Here is a 19,230-nt window from a genome sequence, read left to right on the forward strand (position 1 = left end):
GAATCACCCAAATGTCTAGGGGAAAAAAAAAGTGAAAACAGAGCAGAGAGAAAAAAAAAATGGTGTCAGAACTTTTTCTTTCCCTCTATTGAGAATCATTAGATGGCTCCTTGTACTGTTATGTCTGCTAATGAAAGGTGTAATGAAGGCAATCCAGAGACACAGTGTGCCTAGCGATCCGAGCGCACACAGTGATCTGACAAATACCAAAAAACAAAAGAACGAGCTCTGAGACGTGGAAACTCTGTAGACTGCACACCTGATCCTATCCTAAACACAACTAATAGCGGCTGTGGATTGCGCCTAGCAACTGCCTATGCAACTCGGCACAGCCTAAGAAACTAGCTAGCCTGAAGATAGAAAAATAGGCCTGACTTGCCCCCAGAGAAATACCCCAAAGGAAAAGGCAGCCCCCCACATATAATGACTGTGAGTAAGATGAAAAGACAAAACGTAGGGATGAAATAGATTCAGCAAAGTGGGGCCCGATAATCTTATACAGAGCGAGGATAGTAAAGCGAACTTTGCAGTCTACAAAAAACCCTAAAGCAAAAACCACGCAAAGGGGGCAAAAAAGACCCACCGTGCCGAACTAACGGCACGGCGGTACACCCTTTGCTTCTCAGAGCTACCAGCAAAACAAAAGACAAGCTGGACAGAAAAAAAGCAACAAAATAGCAAAAAAGCACTTAGCTATACAGAGCAGCAGGTCACAGGAACAATCAGGAGAAGCTCAGATCCAACACTGGAACATTGACAAGGAGCAGGGATAGCAGCATCAGGCGGAGTTAAGTAACGAAGCAGTTAACGAGCTCACCAGAACACCTGAGGAAGGAAGCTCAGAAGCTGCAGTACCACTTGTGACCACAGGAGTGAATTCAGCCACAGAATTCACAACAGGAAACATATCTGAGATGTTTTGTTTCTGCTGACCAGGATGATTGGGTGTCCTTTTTGCCGTTGGCTGAGTTCGCCCTTAATAATTGGGCCAGCTCGGCTACCTTGGTTTCTCCATTTTTTTGCAATTCTGGGTTCCATCCTCGTTTCTCTTCAGGACAGGTTGAGTCTTCGGACTGTCCTGGTGTGGATTCTGTGGTGGACAGGTTGCAGCAGATCTGGACTCAGGTAGTGGACAATTTGACCTTGTCCCAGGAAAAGGCTCAACTTTTCGCTAATCGCAGACGCCGTGTGGGTCCCCGATTTCGTGTTGGGGATCTGGTTTGGTTATCTTCTCGTCATATTCCTATGAAGGTTTCCTCTCCTAAATTTAAACCTCGTTTTATTGGTCCGTATAGGATTTCTGAGGTTCTCAATCCTGTGTCTTTTCGTTTGACCCTCCCAGACTCCTTTTCCATACATAATGTATTCCATAGGTCGTTGTTGCGGAGATACGTGGCACCTATGGTTCCATCTGTTGAGCCTCCTGCCCCAGTTTTGGTGGAGGGGGAATTGGAGTATATTGTGGAGAAGATTTTGGATTCTCGTGTTTCTAGACGGAAACTCCAGTATCTGGTTAAATGGAAGGGTTATGCTCAGGAAGATAATTCCTGGGTTTTTGCCTCTGATGTTCATGCTCCCGATCTTGTTCATGCCTTTCATGCGGCTCATCCTGGTCGGCCTGGGGGCTCTGGTGAGGGTTCGGTGACCCCTCCTCAAGGGGGGGGTACTGTTGTGAATTCTGTGGCTGAATTCACTCCTGTGGTCACAAGTGGTACTGCAGCTTCTGAGCTTCCTTCCTCAGGTGTTCTGGTGAGCTCGTTAACTGCTTCGTTACTTAACTCCGCCTGATGCTGCTATCCCTGCTCCTTGTCAATGTTCCAGTGTTGGATCTGAGCTTCTCCTGATTGTTCCTGTGACCTGCTGCTCTGTATAGCTAAGTGCTTTTTTGCTATTTTGTTGCTTTTTTTCTGTCCAGCTTGTCTTTTGTTTTGCTGGTAGCTCTGAGAAGCAAAGGGTGTACCGCCGTGCCGTTAGTTCGGCACGGTGGGTCTTTTTTGCCCCCTTTGCGTGGTTTTTGCTTTAGGGTTTTTTGAAGACTGCAAAGTTCGCTTTACTATCCTCGCTCTGTCTAATATTATCGGGCCCCACTTTGCTGAATCTATTTCATCCCTACGTTTTGTCTTTTCATCTTACTCACAGTCATTATATGTGGGGGGCTGCCTTTTCCTTTGGGGTATTTCTCTGGGGGCAAGTCAGGCCTATTTTTCTATCTTCAGGCTAGCTAGTTTCTTAGGCTGTGCCGAGTTGCATAGGTAGTTGCTAGGCGCAATCCACAGCCGCTTTTAGTTGTGTTTAGGATAGGATCAGGTGTGCAGTCTACAGAGTTTCCACGTCTCAGAGCTCGTTCTTTTGTTTTTGGGTTTTTGTCAGATCACTGTGTACGCTCGGATTGCTAGGCACACTGTGTCTCTGGATTGCCTTCATTACACCTTTCATTAGCAGACATAACACCCTGAAGAAGAAGTCTGCTGACTTCGAAACGCGTTGGAGAGACTTTTTGGTCCTAGGTGCATTCCGTCAGCCGATCACGTGGAGTATCACGTGCATGTGACGTCACGCGAGGTCCTGCAGCGGTACTGCACCTCGCCGGCAACTTGTTTGCTAAAGCACGGCTTCATCGCTGAAGACCGGGGATATGTAGGCCCTTTTTAAGCAGAGATTTTTGGTTAAAAGAGATTGATATATTGTGGAAAGTATTTTTAAGGGTCTAGATGTTTTAGCACACAGAGTTTCAAAAGACGTAAGATTTCGAGTAGAATCCGAGTTACAGTGTAGTTGTTTCAATTCATTTTTGAGTATTGTATAAAATTAAAGTTCGGAAGGCCTGTTAGTTTACTAATTTCTGATAATGGTAGGAGCACTCCATCTGCCATTAGTTGGTTTATAGGTATACCAAACCCTTGTTGTCTGTTAGTATCCCTTTTGGCAGCTATTTTACTTGTGTGGGCTAAAATATCCGAAAGTGTAAGTATTGGAGATGAGGGTGGGAGAAGAATATTGTATGTTTTTGCCCAGATTTTAAAAAGTGTTTGAGTAAGCGGATTGAGGTGTGTAGGAGGTGGCTGCTCCTTAGCATAAGTCAACAAAAGTGGTCTGATGGGTAAAGGCGAAAGTTCTCTCTCCACAGCCAACCACTGTTTGCTCTGAGTATCTCGGATTAGGTTAACTGTTCTTGACAGTACTGCAGCGTAATAATATTTCCTAACGTCAGGAGCACCCATACCACCGTTTGGGTTAGATAATGTCAGTGTGCGGTAACCTATTCGTGGTTTAATATTTTTCCATATATATTGAAGGAACAAAGAGTTTATCTTCATGAGGAAGGAGTCTGGTATATGTATGGGTAGCATTTGGAACAAATAAATAAATTTGGGGAGTATTAAACTTTTTAGGAGGTTTTTCCTCCCTGTCTATGATAGATATTGGTCTCTCCAAGATTTTATGGTAGATTTAACTTTATCGAATAGAGGGTAGTAGTTAAGCTCAAATAGCTTTTTATGGTTTCTACATATTTTAATTTCAAGATATGTAATAAATAGTTTAGGCCATGAGTAGGGGTATAGTTTCTTTAACTTAGTGAGTGTGCATGGAGGAATGTTGATGTCTAGAGCCTCTGATTTAGACAGATTTACTTAAAAATTTGTAAGGGTGATATATTCCTCTAAAACCTTCATCAAGGCAGGAAGGCTTCTGAGTGGTCTTGTCATCAGTACGAGAAGGTCATCGGCGAAGGTCGCTGTTTTGTTATGGGTTTTACCTATTTTGATGCCTTCAATTTCTGGATTCTGCTGTATGGCTCTCAGCAGGGGCTCCATCGCCAACACAAAAAGAATAGGCGACAGGGGGCAGCTCTGACGTGTGCCATTTTGAAGTGAAAATGTATCAGTCAGTGAGCCATTACTTCTGAGACGGGCCATGGGGTCCCTATACATTCCCATTATTGATGAAGACAGTTGTTGTGGAAAGCCAAAACCAACCAGTCTCCTCTAAATATGTCCAGTCCACCCTGTCAAAGGCTTTCTCCGCATCAGTCCGGAGTAGATCTAAGGGGAGCTTTCTTTCCTTTGCATAGTGCATAAGGTGTAGTATCTTATAAGCATTATCTTTTCCCTCTCTACCCGCAACGAAGCCCTTCTGATTCGTAGATATAAGCAAGAACTCTGCTATTCTACGTGCTATCATACTAGCGAATAGCTTCAGATCTACATTTAACAACGAGATTGGTCTATAGCTGCTACATTGCTCTCAGTCCTTGCCTTCTTTATATATTAATGATCTTTTCACTTCTAGTGCCTGTGTGGGAAATTGGTAACCATTTAGTACTGAGTTGCACATGTTTAGAAGGCGTGGGAGGAGCACAAGAAGAAGGGTCTTATAATAAACTGTTGGTAATCAGGACCTGGGGCTTTTCCTAATGGGCTCCTTGACAGGGTGGACCGAAGCTCATCCAGCTGGAATGGTTTGGTTAAAAGATGTTGTTGGGGGGCTGTTAGTTGGGGTAATTTCAAATGAGTTAAAAAGGTTTTAATAGTATGTTTTCTTTTGGATTTATCGGGGCTAGTTTCTTTTGGGCGTAAATTATAGAGTTGTTTATAGTAATTTAGGAATTCTGTCTCTATTTCTTTATAGTTTTGAATACTTTGGCTACTTGAAGACTTGATGGAATGTATGTAGGTATGGGTCTAGTGTTACCTAAGCCTTGTTAGCATGAGTTTTGTTGCCTTGTCACCATGCACAAATATTTTGGTTCGCCACGAGGTGTACCATTTCACTGATTTTAAGTTTAAAATTTCATTCAAACGTTGCATTTTCTTGGTTAATTTGTTTAATAATTGCTGTTTTACCTGTTTTTATGTTGGATTTCTAGATCATGTATCTCGTCATATAGGATTCTCAGCTTCTGTTGTCTCTGCTTATTGAGATACGATGAGATTGAGATTAATTCTCCCCTAATTAAAGATTTATGTGCTTCCCATTGAGTCGCATCGAAGACCTCTCCAGTATCGTTTTGATCAAAATATTGGTTGAGCTTTTTTGTAATATGCGCTTTGATTTCTGGAGAGTTGAAGATAGACTCATTGAGTTGCCATGATCTATTGATGGAGAAGTGTTTGGTTAGCATCATTTGGAAAGTAACTATGGAATTATCTGTATGGATATTAGGGAGTATGTTAGAGCATATTGCATTGGGTAGTAGTTGCCTAGGTATGAAGATATAATCAAGCAGATGGTATGATTTATGAGGATGAGAATAGTAGGTGAAGTCCAGTTCAGACGGATGTAAATGTCTCCAAATGTCCAATACCTGCATTGACCCAAGTTTTGTTTTTATTCTATTTAGGTCTTTTGTGGAAATTGCGCTCTTTTTTGTTGTTGTATCTATTATAGACTCTAAAGCTATATTTAGGTCTCTTCCTATAATAAGGGAGCCTTCTCTGAAGTCATCAATTTTCCTAAGCATAGAGGGGTGGAGAGAGACAATAGGAGGGGAAGAAAGAAATAGAAGAAAAACAGAACCTGAAAAAGTGCGTGAACAACACATTAATTATGAAAGTGAAAAAAAACCCTTAGTAAACATAATTAAACAGTTGACATGACTGTCTTGCAAGCTTCCTTTGAGGGAGAGCAATGTCAAATTTACGAAGCCTAGCTACTAGATGACTAATATCAAATATTAGGATATAGGGATAGGTTAGGGTGGAGGCAGGAGGTGATATGGAGTGGGTAGGGTGGAAAACATGGGGGGATCGGTAAATTGGGTAAAATGAAGGTTGAGGTTGGGAGGGGAAGAGGGTATAGGAAGGTGAAAAAGGGAGGCTCGAGGTTAATAGCTAATCATCCAAGTGCGGTGTTGAATTGGATCTCAAATTGGATTGTGTGACAAATTATTACAAATTAGATCTGCACTCTACTGATCAGGTTATTTCAGGGTCTCCTTTTGAAGGTGGTGTCTTTGTTGATTTCCTTTTCAGTCTTTGGGATTTGGGAGTCCCTGCAAGGTGCCACGGGGTTGGAATTGGTAGTGGCTGGTGTTGTGATGCTGAGTGGAATGTTTCCGGATCTGGGCATGAATCTAAGGTGATATTCAGAATCTTGCAAAGCTCTTTGATGTCCGCAGATGTTCTGGCCTGGAGCTTTTTATCTCCTGCGGTAATGAAGATTCCATGGGATTTAACCCCGGATTTCCCCATGGTTAATTGAGAAGGCTTCAAAGTCTCTTAATTGTTTAGCTTTAATAATCTCCCCCAGCCTGCAAGTTGGAAAGGTTAGTTATTCATGTCAGTTATCCAAACAATCCGATATCGTTAAATAGGGAGTCTATTGTGTTATGTCAGGAGGGGCTTAGTGAACTCAGTCTGAGTAGTAGCTGTATTTAACAGCGCCCAAAGTAAAACCTGACCTCCAAGATGATGATAAGACCAGACAAGCCTTTATGAGAGTGAGATGCTCTTTGATTGTATAAAAAAATAGACAGTGTGTGTAGCAGCCCAGTATATTTACAGTACCTGGTTGAGATGCTGCCAGTCAGTCAGAGTTAGTTGTTTTATGGCTGCTTTTGTAGTTATATGATGGTAGGAAGTGGTTGTAGATCTCTACTGCTGTTACTGATCGGGTTAAAGCACTTTTTCTCCTAGATCTGATAGCTGCCTTTCTTGCTGTAGTGTAGCATTGGAGAAGATGGCGCCAGTTTTGGGTGGGAAGCCACTTCTGAGGAAAACCTACCCAGCGTGGCCGTGCTGTGTCCTCCCCGCTAATGGGTACAATGCGGGGCAAAAGGCACTTAATCGGGTTGGTCCCGGGTCTCTCCCCCAGCCCTCAGTTGACACCCAATTCCCCTGAAGTGCTCTGTGGGAGCTTATGGACAAATGCGGTCCACCGTACCGTGTTTAGCTGCTTTAGGGTGAAGCTGTGCACTCCTCCCCTGCTTTTCATCTGCAGCAATGCACCTTCTCAAGCGAGCAGTAAACAGTGTGGGGGAAAGGGGATCTGGTTTCGGTACCTCTGATCCGGTGTCGTCCGGTCGGGAGCCCAGCATGTGAAAGCAGTCTCCCGGGGCAGCCTCCCCCGCAGGGAACGTCCGGGACCAACCTGCACCAGCCAGCGATCTCCTCTTGATGTTGGCAGGTGAGTGGCGCTGGTGTCGGTGGTAATTCGCTGATGGTGGGAGCGCGTGAGTCTCGCTCTGAACAGACCACCCCACAAGATGTCTGCTTCTGCAGGGGCTCAGCGTCTCAGTAACCGCTCCACTGTCTTCCCCTGGAAGCAAAGGGGCACTCGTTCCGGTCAGGAGTGAGGTGGTGTATGCAAGTGGTCCCAGGATGGGGTCAGGTGAGCTATCCACTCAGCTTCCATCACTCCAGGCTCGCCGCCTGCAGGCTTAAGATGGTGGATCCTCTTTTGCCACTCTCACCTCCGGGTTGGAGATTCCTTCTCAGGCTGGTAAGAAAGGGCCCTCCTCTCCAAAAGTTTTCCCCAGATTAAGTTGTTGCTTTCAAATCTTTTTAGGGGTAAAGAGTCGCTTTTAGGGTAATTATAGATCAATAGCCGTTGTAATGTGCAGGATCTCTTTGCATGTGCATCTGGTTTCTTGAGCTGCCAGGCCATGCCCCCACACACAATACACTTCATACAAATTTGATAAAGCAGTGCTGTTAGTTTGTCTCAGTAGTTCATTAAAAATATTTCTTTGTCCACTATATTTCTTTCTCTCCTTGAGAGCCATAACTTTGGCTGCTTCAAATGTACAAATGGCGAATATACCAATGGCAATTTGGAATCCAGATTAAAATACTGTATACCGAATGCATTCAGACAATCACATAGCTGCATTTCTTGTAAAACAGTTACAGATGTGACAGACAATGCTCATAGTGACACGATCTTGAGGAATTTTGTTTATTCACTTCACAAACAGTTCTAAGTCTCTAGATGTTTGCTGTTTGTTATTGTAAAACATTAAGGTTTACTGAAACTATGCCTATGGTGGTTTGATCTAAATCCTTGTGGCTTTTATTTTCTAGGGGATTATGGCCCCTTGTCTGATGACTCCATGGTATCTCAGTTTCATCCAACCTTGAAAAATGGCCACTTGAAGGTGTGGGTGAAACTAGAGTTGCTACATACAGTGGGGCAAAAAAGTATTTAGTCAGTCAGCAATAGTGCAAGTTCCACCACTTTAAAAGATGAGAGGCGTCTGTAATTTACATCATAGGTAGACCTCAACTATGGGAGACAAACTGAGAAAAAAAAATCCAGAAAATCACATTGTCTGTATTTTTAACAATTTATTTGCATATTATGGTGGAAAATAAGTATTTGGTCAGAAACAAACAATCAAGATTTCTGGCTCTCACAGACCTGTAGCTTCTTCTTTAAGAGTCTCCTCTTTCCTCCACTCATTACCTGTAGTAATGGCACCTGTTTAAACTTGTTATCAGTATAAAAAGACACCTGTGCACACCCTCAAACAGTCTGACTCCAAACTCCACTATGGTGAAGACCAAAGAGCTGTCAAAGGACACCAGAAACAAAATTGCAGCCCTGCACCAGGCTGGGAAGACTGAATCTGCAATAGCCAACCAGCTTGGAGTGAAGAAATCAACAGTGGGAGCAATAATTAGAAAATGGAAGACATACAAGACCACTGATAATCTCCCTCGATCTGGGGCTCCACGCAAAATCCCACCCCGTGGGGTCAGAAAGATCACAAGAACGGTGAGCAAAAATCCCAGAACCACGCGGGGGGACCTAGTGAATGAACTGCAGAGAGCTGGGACCAATGTAACAAGGCCTACCATAAGTAACACACTACGCAACCATGGACTCAGATCCTGCAGTGCCAGACGTGTCCCACTGCTTAAGCCAGTACATGTCCGGGCCCGTCTGAAGTTTGCTAGAGAGCATTTGGATGATCCAGAGGAGTTTTGGGAGAATGTCCTATGGTCTTATGAAACCAAACTGGAACTGTTTGGTAGAAACACAGCTTGTCGTGTTTGGAGGAAAAAGAATGCTAAGTTGCATCCATCAAACACCATACCTACTGTAAAGCATGGTGGTGGAAACATCATGCTTTGGGGCTGTTTCTCTGCAAAGGGGCCAGGACGACTGATCCGGGTACATGAAAGAATGAATGGGGCCATGTATCGTGAGATTTTGAGTGCAAACCTCCTTCCATCAGCAAGGGCATTGAAGATGAAACGTGGCTGGGTCTTTCAACATGACAATGATCCAAAGCATACCGCCAGGGCAACGAAGGAGTGGCTTCGTAAGAAGCATTTCAAGGTCCTGGAGTGGCCTAGCCATTCTCCAGATCTCAACCCTATAGAAAACCTTTGGAGGGAGTTGAAAGTCCGTGTTGCCAAGCGAAAAGCCAAAAACATCACTGCTCTAGAGGAGATCTGCATGGAGGAATGGGCCAACATACCAACAACAGTGTGTGGCAACCTTGTGAAGACTTACAGAAAACGTTTGACCTCTGTCATTGCCAACAAAGGATATATTACAAAGTATTGAGATGAAATTTTGTTTCTGACCAAATACTTATTTTCCACCATAATATGCAAATAAAATGTAAAAAAAACAGACAATGCGATTTTCTGGATTTTTTTTTCTCAGTTTGTCTCCCATAGTTCAGGTCTACCTATGATGTAAATTACAGACGCCTCTCATCTTTTTAAGTGGTGGAACGTGCACTATTGCTGACTGACTAAATACTTTTTTGCCCCACTGTATTATAATACTAAGACAGATGCCAAAACTGGGGTACCTGTACATGTACAGGGTGCTGATACCTGCCTAATTGGGGACTCCCATGAAGTGTAGGTAATCTCTCAGATGTTCTCTGTCTTGGTGTTGCTTTTCTGATATTCCAGATGGATGATGTTTAAAAGCCTCTTAGTAATGATCTAAGTATACTGTATGTAGTTAATCTTCATATATACGTAATCACTATATTTATTTAATCCGTATATGTACTTATTAACCTGTGTATGTTAACATATACAAAAGTGTACGCACTCACACTATTCAATCATACTATTCCTTCAATTTTGCAGTTTGCAATAAAATTGCCTTGTATTGCAAGTATTAGGCTATGTGCACACGTTGCAGGTTTCCAGCGGAACCGCAGCGTTTTTTACTGTGCAGAAACACTGCAGATCCGAAAGTACAATGTAAATCAATGGAAAAAAAAATGCTGTGCTAATGGGGCAGATAATTCCGAGTGGAAAATTCCGTGCGGAAACGCTGCGGATTAAAAGAAGGAGCATATCACTTCTTTTGTGTGAATATGCAGCGTTTTTTTACTCATTCCATTATAGAAATCCGCAGGGGTAAAAACGCAAGAAATTCGCACAAAATCTGCATAAAAAACACATCGAATCCGCACCTGCGTTTTCTGCCAGGAGATGCAGAATCCACACAAAAAAATCTAGAGGCTAATTCGCAACGTGTGCACATAGCCTTAGTCCTTTTTAAAGCCGTATCTGAACCTTAGTGTTAAAAACATGGCAAATAAAATTGGCAAATTCTCCTGCAAATAAGTTTGCAAAGAGGGAACCATCATATAATTAAAAAATACGAGAGGATTTTCATGGGCCCATCCAGTATGTAGGTTCCAATGCGTAATGGGGTGCATATGACTATGCAGCAGGGCTGGCCTTGCTGCCAATGTGTAAAACAAAGGAGTACGGGAGTACAAAATGCATATTGTGAAGTGGATTTTCATGGGCCCATCCAGTATGTGGGTTCCAAGGCATAATGGGGTGCATATGACTGTCTATGCAGCAGGGCTGTTGTGAGTTCCGTTCTGGAGCTCCCTCCTGTGGTTGCTAATGGTATTTTTGCGAATTCTGCCCTTGGCCTCCCTCTGGTGGTTTCGAGTGGAACTGCTGCTCCGTTAGGGGGCTGTACCAGCTGCCTTCACTAATCGCCTTGCCTGGGTTTGTTATTTAAACCTGCTCTGGGCTTTAGTCCATGCCTGCTGTCAATGTTCTTGGTTGGATTTGATTTTTCCCTTGGATTTCTCATATGGCCAGTCCTTGTCTGCAAAAGATAAGTTTTGCTAGTTTTGTTTGTCCATTTGTTTGGACTCTATTGCTTGCATTTTGTCTCTTTTGTCCAGCTTCTCACTATGTCTTATTCAGGCTAGCTGGAAGCTCTGGGAAAGCAGATTTGCCCCTCCACACCGTGAGTCGGTGTGGAGTTCATTTTTGTAAACTCTGCGTGGATTTTGTAGTTTTTAATACTGACCGGACAGTATCCTTTGCTCTCTGTCTATCTAGTTTAGTTTTGGCCTCCCTTTGCTGAATTCTAATTTCATTGCTGAGTTCTTCATTTCCCTCTCCTTTCACAGTCAATATTTGTGGGGGGCTATCTTTCCTTTTGGGGGTTTCTCTGAGGCAAGATAGCTTTCTATTTCCTTCTTTAGGGGTAGCTATATCTGAGGCTGTGACGAGGTGTCTAGGGAGTGTCAGGAACATCCCACGGCTATTTCTAGTTGTGTTGTTAGGATTAGGGACTGCGGTCAGTAGAGATACCACCTTCTCAGAGCTCGTTCCATGTTGCGTTTTATAGCCACCAGGTCATATCAGTGTGGCCTCTTAACCACCAGGTCATAACACAGGGCTGACCTTGCTACCAATGTGTAAAACAAAGGATTACGGAGCACAAAATGCATATTGTAAAGAGGATTTTCATGGGCCAATCCAGTATGTGGGTTCAAAGGCGTAATGGGGTGCATATGAATTGATAGCAGGGAAGGCCTTGAATTCAATGCAACTTTTTTTCAGAAGTCACCCCTGGACATCTTATGAAAGGGGTATTGTGGTGCGTCATAATTCTTGGCAGCCTATCCACTCTCAGCATAGGCTACAACAGTTTAGGAGACCCACTGTTTCATAATGACCCTTTAAGAAGATTAATGCCGCCTGATGCACCAGAAAAAATAGGCTCTGTGACTTTAAGAGTCCATCCTTCATAAATGAAACAAGGTGGGTCTGCAGTGCTTATGTGTCACACATCATATGGCCAGATATGGTTGTTAAATGTTACAATGACATTTCCCAGTGAATGCATTTGTATTGGTTGAAAGCAATATTAAAGTTGAAAAACTCTGCAAAAATGCTGGGTGTGAACTAAGCCCAAGTGGGGGAGGAACATTTCTGTCTGGGGTTAATAATTTGGCATTACAGGCAAGTCATTAACCTGCAAAGGTTGTACCTTAACATATTTCCTAGCAAAATCTGTTTTGGTCTCTTTTTAGTTTGTTTTTTGTTGCACCGGGAAAAATGGCATGAATCACCGAAAAAACTGTTTCCATCTGTGAACTAGGAGTCAGGAATGGTTCCAGGGGCGATACCCATGACGTTCTTGTATCATTTGAGCAGTGTTTCCATAATTTTCAGATGTTTTTAGACCTTAAAAGGACCCCCGGGGGATCGCGGTAAAAATACTCGGGTCTCCCATAGACTTACATTGGGCTCATTGTTCTGTCCGAGTACCTGAGTATTCCAATCTGCTCAACCCGAGCAATGAGCACCCGAGCTTTTTAGTGGTTGCTCATCACTAGATACAAGTATGTAATGTGACCAGGGTGTGGGTCACATGGTTCTGAGAGTTTGGATCTGAATGGTTCTTGGCTGTAAGGTCCTGTGAGAGGAAAGTCCTGGGTGTTGGAGTATCAAAATAAGCGTGTGCACAGCTCTATGAAATGGTGCCCAGGTAGGTTCCAAAACCTTAGTGATATATATAACAAAACCTTGCACTCAACTTTTTGGTATATGCAAGTAGTTTTTTTATTCGAAGCGGAAGTGCAGTAACAGCAAATGTTGCTGTTACTGCAGTTCCGCTTGGAATAAAAAAACTACTTGCATATACCAAAAAATTGAGTGCCTTGTTGTTGGGAGGTCCTGAGTGGGGACCGGATCACTGAAGAGCACCTGGCGAGGCCATGATTCTGAGTGGACTGTGTTGGGAGTTCCTGTGTGTAGACCGGATCCCTGAAGAGCACAAGGTGAGGCCATGGATCTGCAAAACCAGTGACAGCTACTGTGTGGGGTAAGCTACCATCCTTCAATGGGTCTGGAACCGACTGGTGTATGCCTGTCAGGCAAGTTGGTGATCCCCGTAAGGCAGCTTTTCCGGAGGATATAATGAACTGTTCGGTGTGTAGTCTCCCACGGAAACTGGGCAGAGAAGTCTGGTGTGTTTAGAGACTCCGTATTAATGCCGAGTACTAAGAAGCGTTATGAACTATGCGGTTACCCATGGTAACTGTACTTACTAATGTCCAGCATGTTTAGTGACCACAACTAAGTGACAAGTTCTGATACAGTATGCACGGACTGTTCATGGTATGGTTAATGACTCTATAATAAACCACATCGACTGTTATGTGCAAAAAGTGTTCCTGTGTGCATGTATCCCATTGCCAAGCGAGTATTCCCGCATTAGTGATAGAAGCATCACACAACCTAAAAGGTTGCTGCAGCATGTTATGTGCAGAGAGGGGTTAATCAGTCATGACAAGGTCTGATTGTTTATGAACAGCTAAAGAGCTGAGCAGGACAGCTGTTCACCATCTATCCACCCTATGGTGTGGTCCAAACAGTAAAAGTGTAGCCTTTCGACTCATTCAGAGTTCTGATTGCTTTGAAGTTGAGCTGACCTCCCGATTTATGTTCTTGTTAAAAGGAGGTGAACCCTTTTTTCTGAGCGGGCAGACCCCGCAGTTGTACTGGCTGTAATGAGTGCTGTTTGTTTGTGCCAACAAGACTGAATGTCTATTTTTTGGGGCTGGTTTATCAAGTATTTTTTAAAAAACAGTTGAAGATATAAATGTAAAGCATTCCTCCGAGTATCTCGTTAAGCAGCCAAGTGAGCCGATCTACCAGAATGTTTCAATGTATCATGTGCTGTACATAAATATGTTGCTACAAATTTCTACTAATAATAATCTGTTTCTCAGAATTTTTAACTTTACTGGTGATTTTTTAGTCTGCGTACATGCCCCATGGGGTAACTGTGCACGTGGTGTATGGTAACTATACATAGCACAGAGTCATTTACTCCATTTTTCATACAGGTTAATAAAAGTATAATAATAACAACAAATAATTAAAAAGCAAATGGATATTTAGTATTATACATATTTAAAAAAAAAACAGTACTCTCTTACTGCCTCATTCTTCTTTGTAATATTACCCTTGTAATTTGCTTAAAATGTACCTGCTAAGCACAAAAGCAACCATAGTAATATATATTTATGTGTGTTGTATGTTTTATTTATTTTGTTTATTTACAATTTTTTATAGAAATAACTTGCAACGCTCCTCAAGTGCAAAAAGGAAGTGTGGAAGCAAGGAAAGCTGTGTACAGACATGGAGACGAAATTGTTGTGAAGTGTGATTATGGTTATGTTCTCCAGCCAGAGCCTAATAAACCCCGTAAATGCACAATAAATGGATGGGATCCTGCTCCAAACTGTGTTAGTAAGTACATTTGCAAAACATAGTGTCTACAGTGTAAATATCTTTTCTAACAATATTACATAACTAAACACTGAACAAATGATAACTATAATGAGACTATTTTTTGATCAATGTTAACAGTAAATTAAATTGGCTTACCCAAAAAAGTAGGCAGTAGTTTCATCGATTCATCATGACATCCTGGTGGGAAAATTGGCTCTTGAAAACAGTAAAGAGGAAGGCAAAGAAATGAAAGGGGAGATCATTCCACTATGCACAATCCAGTATTCTCCAACAACTATACCTAATATACTGTAGATGTATCACTCTGTTAACTCCATACCCAAAACATATGAAGGGGAAGTGGGGGGGTGTTATGTTGTATTAGTGGAAACTCAATTACTGATATGGACAGGTATGAGAGAACCTCTAGAGCTAATTCAGATTACAATAATAAGGGGGAACAGTAAAAATAATTCAAATCTTAAAAAAAATAAACATTTCACTCAAATCATAAAAATCCCTATAAAATACATTTATCTTGTTGTTAATATCAAGAATTTAATTTGTTTTGCACTTTAATTTGTGTTTCTGTGTTTGGCAAATTGGAATATCATGTTTTCTTCACAATTACACTTCTTTACGATACTTGGTAGCCGTCCTCTGTTTACAGTGGGTACGAAAAGTATTCCGGCCCCTTTAAATGTTTCACTATTTGTTTCATTGCAGTCATTTGGTAAATTCAAAAAGGTTCAGTTTTTTCTCATTAATCTACACTCTGCACCACATCTTGATTGAAAAGACCAAGAAATATAGATTTTTTTGCAAATCTATTAAAAAAAAGAAAAAACTGAAATATTACATGATCATAAGTATTCAGACCCTTTGCTCAGTATTGACTAGATGCACCCTTTTGAGCTAGTACAGCCATGAGTCTTCTTGGGAATGATGCAACATGTTTTTCACACCTGGATTTAGGGATCCTCTGCCATTCTTCCTTGTAGATCCTCTCCAGTTCCGTCAGGTTGGATGGTGAAAGTTGGTGGACAGCCATTTTCAGGTCTCTCCAGAGATGCTCAATTGGGTTTAGGTCAGTCAAGAATGGTCACAGAGTTGTTCTCAAGACACTCCTTTGTTATCTTAGCTATGTGGTTAGGGTCATTGTCTTCTTGAAAGGTGAACCTTCGGCCAAGTCTGAGGTCTAGAGAAATTTGTAAGAGGTTTTCATCCAGGATATCTCTGTACTTGGCCGCATTCATGTTTCCTTCAATTGCAACCAGTCGTCCTGTCCCTGCAGCTGAAAAACATAGCAAGATTCTGCCACCACCATGTTTCACTGTTGTATTGGGTAGGTGCTGAGCAGTGTCTGGTTTTCTCCACACATACCGCTTAGAATTATCACCAAAAGCTCTATCTTTGTCTCATCAGACCAGAGAATCTTATTTCTCATAGTCTGGGAGTCCAGCATGTGTTTTTTAGCAAACTCTATGTGGGCTTTCATATGTCTTGCACTAAGGAGAGGCTTCTGTCAGTCCACTCTGCCATAAAGGCCTGACTGATGGAGGGCTGCAGTGATAGTTGACTTTTTTGGAAGTTTTTTCCCATCTCCCTACTGCATCTGTGGAGCTCAGCCATAGTGATAATGGAGTTCTTCTTTACCGCTCTCACCAAGGCTCTTCTCCCACGATTGCTCAGTTTTGCTGGATAGCCCCGTCTAGGAAGACATTTGATGGTCCCAAACTTCTTCCATTTAAGGATTATGGAGGCCACTGTGCTCTTAGGAACTTTGAGTACTGTAGAAATTATTTTGTAACCTTGGCCAGATGTGTTCTTTGCAACAATTCTATCACTGAGCTCCTTGGCCACTTCCTTTGACCTCATGATTCTTTTTTGGTCTGACATGCATGGTGAGCTGTGAGGTCTTACTTAGACAGATGTCTGCCTTTCCAAATAAAGTCCTATCAGTTTAATTTAAGTTGCAAAATACTCCGGTCACATGGAAGCGCACAGGACACAGATGAAAGGATTAAAAGTTTCTTTGTTTATTGAAATCCACACCGGAGTATTTTGCAACTTACTGTTTATTCCTCTCCTGAGGCACCCGGCAGGAGCTGCATCGGACCTTTCTCAATCAACATCTCCCCTGACCGCCAGCCTGGCGCTCCGTTAGCCTGTCCTTTCTGTATCTATTTGTATCAGTTTAATTTAACACAGCTGGACTCTAATAAAGGAATAGAACCATCTCAAGGAGGATCACAAGGAAATGGACAAATGGATAGAACTATCTCAACGAGGATCACAAGGAAATGGACAGAATTATTGCCCCATAAGATGCTCCATACAGATATTTGCCCCGTATAATGCTCCACAAATGTGGATTATGGCCCCATAAGATGCTCCATACAGATAATTGTCCCATATAATGCTGCACATGGCCCCATAAGATGCTCCATACAGATATTTGCCCCATATAATGCTTCACATGGCCCCATTCAGATATTTGCCCCATACAGATATTTGCCCCATATCATGCTGCACATGGCCACATACAGATGCCCCATACAGATATTTGCCCCCATATCATGCTGCACATGGCCACATAAGATGCTCCATACAGATATTTGCCCCATATAATGCTTCACATGGCCCCATAAGATGCTCCATACAGATAACTGCCTAATATAATGCTGCACATGGCCACATAAGATGCTCCATACAGATATTTGCCCCATCTAATGCTCCACAAATGTTGATTATGACCCCATAAGATGCTCCATACAGACATTTGCCCCATATAATGCTCCACAAATGTGGATTATGACCCCATAAGATGCTCCATACAGATATTTGCCCCCATATCATGCTGCACATGGCCCAATATAATGCTGCACATGGCCACATACTGATGCCCCATACAGATATTTACCCCCATATCATGCTGCACATGGCCATATAAGATGCTCCATACAGATATTTGCCCCATATAATGCTTCACATGGCCCCATAAGATGCTCTATACAGATAACTGCCCCATATAATGCTGCACATGGCCACATAAGATGCTCCATACAGACAAATTTGACCCGTATAATGCTCCACAAATGTGGATTATGGCCCCATAAGATGCTCCATACAGATATGCCCCCATATAATGCTGCACATGGCCCCATATAATGCTGCACATGGCCCCATTCAGATATTTGCCCCATTCAGATATTTGCCCCATATAATGCTGCACATGGCCCCATACAGATATTTGCACCCAAATCTTGCTGCACATAGCCCCATACAGATGTTCCATACAGATATTTGCCCCATATAATGCTGCACATGGCCACATAACATGCTCCATACAGATATTTGCCCCATATAATGCTGCAAATGGCCACATAAGATGCTCCATACAGATAACTGCCCCATATAATGCTGCACATGGCCCCATAAGATGCTCCATACAGATAACTGCCCCATAAAATGCTGCACATGGCCACATAAGATGCTCCATACAGACTGTTGTGAATTCTGTGTTCGAACTCCCTCCTGTGGTCATGAATGGTACTTCGACGAGTTCTGTTCATGGACTCCCTCTGGTGGCTGTGAGTGGAGCTGCTGCCTCTGAGGTTCCTTCCACAGGTGACGTAGTTTATTCTTTGGCTGGCTGTTCTATTTAACTCCACTCAGATCGTTACTCCATGCCAGCTGTCAATGTTCTTGCACTGGTTCAGTTCGCTCTTGGATCTTTCTGGTGTCCTGTCTACTCCAGCAGAAGCTAAGTCCCTGCTAGTTATTACTTGTTCATTTTTCCTTGTCCAGTTGGCTATCATGATTTTGCCTTGCTAGCTGGAAGCTCTGGGATGCAGAGTGGCACCTCCGCACCGTGAGTCGGTGCGGAGGTCTTTTTGCACACTCTGCGTGGTCTTTTGTAGTTTTTTGTGCTGACCGCAAAGATACCTTTCCTATCCTCAGTCTGTTTAGTTAGTCTGGCCTCCCTTTGCTGAAACCTGTTTCATTTCTGTGTTTGTGACTTTCATCTTAACTCACAGTCAATATATGTGGGGGGCTGCCTTTTCCTTTGGGGAATTTCTCTGAGGCAAGGTAGGCTTTATTTTCTATCTCTAGGGCTAGTTAGCTCTTAGGCTGTGAAGAGGCGTCTAGGTCATGTTAGGTACGCTCCACGGCTATTTCTAGTTGTGTGATAGGATTAGGGGTTGCGGTCAGCAGAGCTCCCACTTCCCAGAGCTTGTCCTGTGTGAGTTTAACCATCAGGTCGTTCCGGGTGCTCCTAACCACCAGGTCCATAACAGTACAGCTGGCCCAAAGTATTAATGCATCTCAATAGAGGGATAAGAGAAGTTCTGAGACCATTTTTTTTTCTCTGCAGTGTTTTTTGTCTTTCTTTTCCCCTTAACCTCTGGGTGGTTCAGGACACAGGTGTAGATATGGACATTCAATGTCTGTCCTCTTGTGTGGATCATCTCACTGCAAGGGTACAAAACATTCAAGATTTTGTGGTTCAGAATCCGATGTTAGAGCCTAGAATTCCAATTCCTGATTTGTTTTCTGGGGATAGATCTAAATTCCTGAATTTCAAAAAGAATTGTAAACTGTAACTAGCTTTGAAACCCCGCTCCTCTGGTGACCCCGTTCAACAAGTAAAAATCATTATTTCTTTGTTGCGTGGTGACCCTCAAGACTGGGCATTTTCCCTTGCGCCAGGAGATCCTGCATTGCGTGATGTAGATGCTTTTTTTCTGGCGCTTGG

General features: G+C 42.7%; 1 protein-coding gene across 2 annotated transcripts in view; it reads left to right on the forward strand.

Annotated features, from left to right (window-relative positions):
* CFH (complement factor H) overlaps window positions 1-19,230 on the forward strand; it is a 906,401-nt gene that overhangs the window by 172,546 nt on the left and 714,625 nt on the right. For both annotated transcript variants that reach the window (XM_069737284.1, XM_069737285.1), the window contains exon 7: window positions 14,313-14,489. In XM_069737284.1, the coding sequence (XP_069593385.1) occupies window positions 14,313-14,489 (177 nt within the window). The remainder of the gene's footprint in view (window positions 1-14,312; window positions 14,490-19,230) is intronic.

Source organism: Ranitomeya imitator, chromosome 8 (genome assembly GCF_032444005.1).
Source record: "Ranitomeya imitator isolate aRanImi1 chromosome 8, aRanImi1.pri, whole genome shotgun sequence".
Taxonomy (NCBI): domain Eukaryota; kingdom Metazoa; phylum Chordata; class Amphibia; order Anura; family Dendrobatidae; genus Ranitomeya; species Ranitomeya imitator.